General features: G+C 46.2%; 1 protein-coding gene across 3 annotated transcripts in view; it reads right to left on the bottom strand.

Moving 5' to 3' along the window:
• The window catches only part of LOC141058780 (neural-cadherin-like), a 131,730-nt gene continuing 122,336 nt past the window's right edge, over positions 1–9,394 (bottom strand). For all 3 annotated transcript variants that reach the window (XM_073554996.1, XM_073554995.1, XM_073554997.1), the window contains exons 23-33: positions 7,788–8,002; positions 7,176–7,303; positions 6,612–6,739; positions 6,379–6,484; positions 5,793–5,946; positions 5,527–5,693; positions 5,186–5,444; positions 4,155–4,335; positions 3,825–4,057; positions 2,815–2,969; positions 1–879 (exon numbers count right to left, since the gene is read on the bottom strand). In XM_073554996.1, coding sequence (XP_073411097.1) covers positions 472–879; positions 2,815–2,969; positions 3,825–4,057; positions 4,155–4,335; positions 5,186–5,444; positions 5,527–5,693; positions 5,793–5,946; positions 6,379–6,484; positions 6,612–6,739; positions 7,176–7,303; positions 7,788–8,002 — 2,134 coding nt within the window. In that variant the 3' untranslated portion in view covers positions 1–471. The remainder of the gene's footprint in view (positions 880–2,814; positions 2,970–3,824; positions 4,058–4,154; positions 4,336–5,185; positions 5,445–5,526; positions 5,694–5,792; positions 5,947–6,378; positions 6,485–6,611; positions 6,740–7,175; positions 7,304–7,787; positions 8,003–9,394) is intronic.

The raw sequence follows: 9,394 nt of genomic DNA, 5'->3' as shown, positions 1-9,394 counted from the left end.
TTTTATTTTTTTTTTTTTTTTTTAAATTTCTGCATATTTTTAAGATCAAAGTCCCAAAATCAATATTGGTTTCCAACTTCTCTTAGAGCAGTTTTTTTAAATTTTTGTCCTTTTTAATGTGATTATTTCCCGTAGGGTTTGGAAGTTTATAAATATCCCTTGTAGTGATAGCTCAGTGTCCTGGAGGTCGGATCTGTGGCTGCGGTGCTGCATTGTCTTCTCGTTCCTCTGACATGTTAACCCCCCAAATACATTTACATTAAATGCCAGAATCACCTCGTGTGTCCGCCTTGACCACATAAATAAGGGGGTGCATAAAAATCATCACTAGAAAAAAGGGGTGAAGGGTTTTGTGATACTTTACAAAGTCCTGGAGAGTTCACAGTGGTTTGTGTGGTTGCACTAGCGCTTGAGTGTGAGCGCTGTGGACTGACCAATCCCGCGATCCGGCCCCTCGCTCCTCACGCGTCGTTAGGGATCGTCGTCCTCCGTGTACGAGTACAGTTTACACAAATAGCTAAATTTTGGCCCCCACGTTCTGAAGTCTTCATATTCCAAGTCGGAGTCGAGTCCGGAGGAGGCCAGCGTGCTGAGGCTCCCGGCCGGGGATCCCGTCCCCTCCGTGTCGTACACCTTCAAGCTGTCGCACGATGCGCGCATGTACGCGGCGTCCTGACAGATGTCGTAGAAATATTGCTCAAAATCTTCACCGGTAAAAGAACAGCTCAGGCTCTTGGGCGACAGTACCTTCTGGCTGTCAGGCGTATGGTGATCGCAGCCTAAGGGGCCATGCCTGTGCTGCTCCCTCATCCTCCTGCAGAGCGACAGCGCCGGGCTGCTCTGGAGAGACAGCTGGAGATCCGTCATGCTGAATGCTTCCTGCCCAAAACACAGATTACAATTAAAGCCGATCGGCAAGTCACTTACTCTTACTCTGAATATGAATGACGCCAACTTCTGTTAACCCCTTGCATCTGGTAATTTTTAGTGCAAAAAAAAAAGCACCGGCTGCTGCAAAACTACAACTCCCAGCATGTCCTGCCAGACTGTGATATTGCAACAGCCACTGGTACGAGACCCCCTGCTCCAATATCATGGCATTGCCATAGGTTAGGAAAAGAATAGATGGGGGTCCCCAATCTTGGTGGCATCTTTCTATCAAGGACCTGGAATATCTATGCGTTGCCCCCTGAATACAATGGGTCTATTTAGTCATTAATGGACTAGATATAAATGACAACTCTGACCCCCGACATCAGAGGGGGCAGTAGAGTAGAATTACTCCGTTGGGGTCTGCGGGCTTTATATGCATATATAGTGAAGACCCCAGAGGAGGCAGTAGAGTAGAATTATTCCTCTGGGGTCTGCGGGCTTTATCTGCACGTATAGTGAAGACCCCAGAGGGGGCAGTAGAGTAGAATTATTCCTCTGGGGTCTGCAGGCGTTATATGCACGTATAGTGAAGACCCAAGAGGAGGCAGTAGAGTAGAATTACTCCGCTGGGGTCTGCAGGATTTATATGCACGTATAGTGAAGACCCCACAGGGGGCAGTAGAGTAGAATTATTCCTCTGGGGTCTGCGGGCGTTATATGCACGTATAGTGAAGACCCCAGAGGAGGCAGTAGAGTAGAATTATTCCTCTGGGGTCTGCAGGCGTTATATGCACGTATAGTGTAGACCCCAGAAGAGGCAGTAGAGTAGAATTACTCCACTGGGGTCTGCGGGCGTTATATGCACGTATAGTAAAGACCCCAGAAGAAGCAGTAGAGTAGAATTACTCCTCTGGGGTCTGCGGGCTTTATCTGCATATATAGTGAAGACCCCAGAGGAGGCAGTAGAGTAGAATTACTCCTTTGGGGTCTGCGGGCCTTATCTGCATATATAGTGAAGACCCCACAGGAGGCAGTAGAGTAGAATTATTCCTCTGGGGTCTGCGGGCTTTATCTGCATATATAGTGTAGACCCCAGAGGAGGCAGTAGAGTAGAATTACTCCTCTGGGGTCTGCGGGCTTTATATGCACGTATAGTGAAGACCCCAGAGGAGGCAGTAGAGTAGCATTACTCCTCTGGGGTCTGCGGGCTTTATATGCACGTATAGTGAAGACCCCAGAGGAGGCAGTAAAGTAGCATTACTCCTCTGGGGTCTGCGGGCTTTATATGCACGTATAGTGAAGACCCCAGAGGAGGCAGTAAAGTAGCATTACTCCTCTGGGGTCTGCGGGCTTTATATGCACGTATAGTGAAGACCCCAGAGGAGGCAGTAAAGTAGCATTACTCCTCTGGGGTCTGCGGGCTTTATATGCACGTATAGTGAAGACCCCAGAGGAGGCAGTAGAGTAGCATTATTCCTCTGGGGTCTGCGGGCTTTATATGAACATATAGCGAAGACCCCAGAGGAGGCAGTAAAGTAGCATTACTCCTCTGGGGTCTGCGGGCTTTATATGCACGTATAGTGAAGACCCCAGTGGAGGCAGTAGAGTAGCATTATTCCTCTGGGGTCTGCGGGCTTTATATGAACATATAGCGAAGACCCCAGAGGAGGCAGTAGAGTAGCATTACTCCTCTGGGGTCTGCGGGCGTTATATGCATATATAGTGTAGACCCCAGAGGAGGCAGTAAAGTAGCATTACTCCTCTGGGGTCTGCGGGCTTTATATGCACGTATAGTGAAGACCCCAGAGGAGGCAGTAAAGTAGCATTACTCCTCTGGGGTCTGCGGGCTTTATATGAACATATAGCGAAGACCCCAGAGGAGGCAGTAAAGTAGCATTACTCCTCTGGGGTCTGCACGTATAGTGAAGACCCCAATCTCACCTGGTCCTCCTCCCCTCCTCCTTCCTCATTGTAATGGAAGATATTTTGCCGGGTGTCTTCCGGCTCGTCCTTGTATGCAGACACATGATAGACGCCTTCATTTAATCGCCTCTTCTTGCTGTAGCGAGAGAACAGGACTGCGCCTGCAATCAGCGCTGCAAGAGACAGGAACCCCGGTGAGCTAGGACGCCACTAATCCCCCCAGTAGTTATGTTCTGGCTGGCGGGCATACATTTCTGTTACATACATTTCCTCAGAGCATTAATTTATATTCCGCTCACATTACCAGGAATATAGACGCTAATACTAGTGGGATCCAGCCGGTAACAAATCTGCACTGCCGACCATCTACCACTCCAGGAACATCAGGGTCGGGGGTCCACAACCGGGTCTGGTCTGAGGCCAAATTCTCAGACTGTGCCACAATAAAGCTTAAAATTAGGGAACGGCCTTTGCTGTTCTGTTTTATGAAGTCCAATGCAGAGAACAACATGAATACGAGACCCCCAAGGATCCGCTATCATTGATATTCCATTAAAGGATCACTCTGGGTACATCGGATACAGTGCCTCCAGTCTACACTTCTGACCGCTCCCCGGAGTGCTACTTGAGGATTCATATACAAGTGCCAGCGCCATGGGGCATCATCAGCACTGCTCCTCTTCTTTCTAACTAGGATCATACCCGTGTGTAGCCAGTAGGGGGCACTCACATCTATCTTGCTGAACTGGCGACTAGTGCTGGCACAATGCCGTCTCCATCGGTGGGATGTGGCGGCTGTTTTTCTGTACTATCTATACCTAGAGGAGAGTGGTTGGGGCCACACAGTACGGCATTATGGGCTGCGGGCTGTAGCTTGTGTGGACCTTCCCCTTCTATAAGGACACATGCTGCATCCATCCGTGGAGTCAAATGTCACTTTTAGCAGTTATATGGCATCGATGCTGGTCTATCGAAGTAGCTTACACCAAGAAGTCCATGATCCCAGTGCATGGACATAAACTCATTACCTATCAGTGCGGTGGAGCAGATGATGAGGAAGGTGCTGAGTCCTAATCCAGGATCCAGGCCGTGTAGGACGACGTCACATTTGCTGCCCCCATATCTATGAGGACACAGGCAGGTGAACTCGGCCGGCGTCTGTGGGATACAAGTCCCGTGCTTGCAAGGACTCTGCATGCAGACGGTGTAGAGGCACCACCGGCCGGTGGTATTCTCCAACAGGAGGTGTCCGGGGGGGCAACTACATGAGGCAACAAGGGGTAGAATGGAGATTAGCACTGACCCGATAAAGACGATAGGAACAATTAATTGCCCCCCACCCAGCTTAGATATTTTACCGGCACTCGTGAATCATCCACAGGTCTGTGCAGACAAATCCCCGATCACACGGCTGATTTCTACAAACATCTGATCCGCAACCTTTATCCACACCAAGTTTCTTAATAATAGACACCAGAGCGCCGGACTGGTTTTCCATGGGAAGCCTGTAGTTATTCAGCTTTGCATCCTTAATGCAGCCTATTGACATTGAGACGAAAGATGTCATTAGTGTATGTAACGCCAGTGGTGGCGATCTCTGGGGGTGCAGAAGAGCCTGGACCCCTGAGCAGATGGATACAGTTATCTCTGTTCTATCACGGTGTCTATTGGCCTGGCCGCAGAGAGAAGGATTGGGATTGTGGTGGGAGCGGGGTTAGGCGAGGGGGACATTGTGTGGAGGAAGAGAGTGGGCAATGGGGGGTGGAATTATTACTGATTGGGCCATTTTTAAGTTTGTTTAGAGGGAACAACAAGAAGCCAACGACTTCTGTGTGGAAATGATGAAATAGTTGTGGCGGTCTGGGCTGAACGGAGAAATGAACGACTATGATCGCAAAGAACATCCATGATACAACATGGTCTACACCATGCCAGTGTATAAATGGCATCTACCACTATATTAAGGCAATATCTGACTTGGTACAGGTTTTTTTTTGTTAATTAGCAGTACGGTGGTATTATTTGGTTACTATGTGGTGGTAATATTAGTTCCCTATATAGTGGTATTTCTCTACTTGAAGAATACAGGGAAAATTACCTGTATTTTTGTGCATTGGGTTTTGATCAGTAACAGTATGGTGGAGTTAGTTACTTGCATTGCGGTATTATTTGCTAACTGTACGACTATTTTTTGAGGGGAAAAAGGAACATATATCATTTATAGAACAAATCAAGAAGCTGGTAGCTGTGGGGATCCCTAGGACTTTAGACTTCGCAAATGACCCCGACTTCTCCGTGGCTGAACTTTTAATATGTCTCAGATCCTTGACACGAAATACTGCGGGATCTGTACAATGGTGGGATCCGGTCATATATAAATCCCATGTACCTTGGAAGCTGAGGGCTTGGAGGTTGCCACTTCCAAGAATGATGCTGCTGGGATCCACTTTGATCTCTTTGTACGTCCCATGTGCAGCTGTGATCTCGCGGTGATCTCCCCCTCCGTCCACACGCAAGGTGAATTCATTCTGCATCCTCTCCAAAGTGACCGCCTGCCATTCCCCAGAGTCAACCCTGTGATTGAGAAGTCGAACCACGAAATCGCCATCTCCGATATTATAGGACACAACGAGCAACCCACGAATTATCTGATGGGGATGAGAAGAGGGAATTGTGATAGACCCTCCTTTTTTGGGCCGTACATTTGGACTTACATCAGATCCCTCTCACCTGCATGATGATGTATTCGGTTTGGTCTTCTGAGGACACACTCAGGAGGATGCTGTTGGATTGACGTGTTCTCACCATGGTCTGGAAATGTGTCCTTTGTGCATGAAACGCGTGGGAAAATTTATACTGGACGAAGCTTCCGGCCTGGAAGAAATATTCTGCAGCGTCTGGTGAAAAAGAAGACGACCTCATGAATATGTTTCACTTGCTGCGTTTATAGGATGTTTCTATTTTAGTGGAACATTATTGGAAGCGTTGGACGGTACCTTTATCACATTCCTGTTGGCCAGAGACGGAGGCATCAAATTCTCCGGTGCTGCATGGTGATTCGGTCTCACATGGGGCAGAGCTGAAGACCTCACAGGCCGCACAGCCGGGGGAGCTGTGGACTGACTCTATAGGGGCTCCGAGATCGTACATCTAGAGTAGGAGGAGAAAAAAAACAATGTTTAAATGACCGGCGAGACATCAGAATCCAGCAGAAAAGAGCAAATCTGCTAAAATCCGATTTGCCAGATTCCTATGTTTTACTGTGAAGGTGGAAGACGAGACTAGAGCATTAGAAACTGAGCCAGCGGAGGACAAGGCAGGGAGCTGCAGAACCAGGGCAGGAGGGGGGTGCCAAGAGTATAGAGGTTTATTTTTTGGTCAAGTACACATCTTATATCTATTTTCTACGTCAGAGCTTCAGTCTGTAAAGGGTAATTTCGCCACCGTCTAGACTCACTGTAAACTCTGGGCTGACCCCAATATTCATTTTATTTTTCACCATTTAATAGGTAATGGTGCTCTGTGATGGTGATAACAACTTTGCCCAGATCCTGTACTTACACAAGACAGGATGTCACTGACCTCCTTGTTAACTACTAGGTTACGGACACATCCTTTGAAAGTTTTGTCTGGAGACGATGATGCTTTATTCCCCCCCAGCTGGAGAACGTGATGAGGATTCCAGGTCCTTTATGGGCAAAGATAAGAAAATGTCACGTAATTAACGTCTTGATTTTACCCGTTAGACCGCTTCTATTGCTGCCGATAAAGTTGTAGATATAAGATAAACGCATATGTGTCAGCCCCCAAATCACCTCCACTCTTTGGTCATCATTCCTCCAGTTTCACATCCTGCCCGATCCTCCGATAATAATCTCTTGCCAACTCCCTCTCTCTCATTAATAATGGCTGCACTGCAGCGGTCCAGTGTGAGGGTTACTTCCTGCAAGGAAAAAAAGTGTATGTGTATATATATACACATATGCACTGTATAGATCAGTAATATACATAATGCACTAAAATCCTACACTGTATCTATGTACTGATGTCTATCAATCATAGTGATGATTATTCCACAGAAGCGTACTCACGTCTATCAATCACAGTGCTGATTATTACACAGAAGCATACTGACTTCTATCAAACATAGTGATGATTATTGCACAGAACCGTACTGACTTCTATCAACCATAGTGATAATTATTGCACAGAAGCGTACTGACTTCTATCAACCATAGTGATGATTATTGCACAGAAGCGTACTGACTTCTATCAACCATAGTGATGATTATTGCACAGAAATGTACTGACTTCTATCAACCATAGTGATGATTATTGCACAAAACTGTATCCTACACATTCGTGATCCGGATACTGACCCTTTTCTTCACTCTTACGTCGATCCGATGCCACTTTCCATCAGTTGCATTCACTACGTCAGGAAGCTGTAAAAGTAGGAAATGGTTGACTTGTCCTATCTTCAGACGGGGGATGCCTCGCACTAAAGCTTTAAAATACACAAAACAAAAAGGAAAATAACTGCACTGAAAACTGATAAAAAATAATCGTTCAGAGAACTCTGACAAACTATGTATCTATGGACCCCCCACAGGAGTCAAGGGGGTGTGAGAAATTCTGATGTCTGCCACAATATTAGTTTTCAAGTGCAATATCTACCTGGCATCATTGTTTTAGCCTGTTTGGTATTGTATATGAGGGATAATGACACCATTTGTGAAACATTATTATTATTATTTATTATCAACGTATGGGGGCAATTTACCATAAGGGCACATGGGTAGGCAACAAGCACAGAATTGTGGAGGGCAGCACAATGGAAGAAGTCGTCATGAAGATCTGGGCCAGATGGGGGAAAAAAAACATAAAAACTATAATCACTTGTATGATCTGCAGAACTGGCGTCTACCACTATACGGCCCCTGTTTGGTCTTTGTAGTCCGAAGTGGGACCCACAGTATACATACACCTACCGATGGATACAAAATACTCCGAATATCCGGGGGTCCGATTGGACAGAGGTCCATTATAGAGCACGTTCCCATCCGCCTCATCGCTTATAAACTCTACAGATAGGTGGTTTTCAGAGCAAAACCGGATCGGCGGAAAATAGGCGAATCCGTCACCGTGAAAACTGCGCAGAGTCAGCTGACACAGGGGTCCGTAGGATTGTGATGCACAGCGACACCTTACAAAGATAAAAAAAAACATATTTCGGCACCGTTCTCAGTAATATTTCCAGCCCCCCCCCTCACATCTCTACACAGGCATTTACATCCAAATATGCTAAGAGAGATTTAGCGGAATTGCATTTCCCGTGAGCAACTTGTTACGGTGCAGCAATCAGATTTATGGCCGGATTACAGAAATACCAGCGCTGCATACGGCACACGGGCATCTCTCCTTGTGACTCCGCATTTTATAAATATAAATTACTCTTCCATCTGTCGGTTTCACTCTAATCCATTTTTTGCCTTAGATTTCAATAAAACATATCTCAGTCTCGAGCGTCGGAGAAAAATAAAGGTGTCCGGCGAAAAATACTGAGAACAGGAACTACGAAGATAAAGAGTCTGTGTGATAAGACACTTATCCGTCTGGTGGGGAAGAGGGAAAGATGGCAGAAAACGCCAACTGGTGACACCAAGGCCAGGAATGTACAACGTATCCGTCACAAGAAAAATACCCGATGAACCCGGTATAGAGATGTGTACAGCCTGAATATATTCTACAAAGAGCAGAGTCACTACTTACATTACTGATCCCGAGTTACATCCTGTATTATACTCCAGAGCTGCACTCACTATTCTGCTGGTGCAGTCACTGTGTACATACATTACATTACTGATCCTGAGTTACATCCTGCATTATACCCCAGGGCTGCACTCACTATTCTGCTGGTGCAGTCACTGTGTACATACATTACATTACTGATCCCGAGTTACATCCTGTATTATACTCCAGAGCTGCACTCACTATTCTGCTGGTGCAGTCACTGTGTACATACATTACATTACTGAGTTACATCCTGTATTATACTCCAGAGCAGCACTCACTAATCTGCTGGTGCAGTCACTGTGTACATACATTACTGATCCTGAGTTACATCCTGTATTATACTCCAGAGCAGCACTCACTAATCTGCTGGTGCAGTCACTGTGTACATACATTACTGATCCTGAGTTACATCCTGTATTATACTCCAGAGCTGCACTCACTATTCTGCTGGTGCAGTCACTGTGTACATACATTACATTACTGATCCCGAGTTACATCCTGTATTATACTCCAGAGCAGCACTCACTAATCTGCTGGTGCAGTCACTGTGTACATACATTACATTACTGAGTTACATCCTGTATTATACTCCAGAGCAGCACTCACTATTCTGCTGGTGCAGTCACTGTGTACATACATTACTGATCCTGAGTTACATCCTGTATTATACTCCAGAGCAGCACTCACTAATCTGCTGGTGCAGTCACTGTGTACATACATTACTGATCCTGAGTTACATCCTGTATTATACTCCAGAGCTGCACTCACTATTCTGCTAGTGCAGTCACTGTGTACATACATT

Source organism: Dendrobates tinctorius, unplaced genomic scaffold (genome assembly GCF_039654945.1).
Source record: "Dendrobates tinctorius isolate UK_male_01 unplaced genomic scaffold, ASM3965494v1 ptg000214l, whole genome shotgun sequence".
NCBI lineage: Eukaryota > Metazoa > Chordata > Amphibia > Anura > Dendrobatidae > Dendrobates > Dendrobates tinctorius.
Note: the sequence above shows the minus strand (reverse complement) of the source record. Positions and strands in the feature narration are given on the sequence as shown.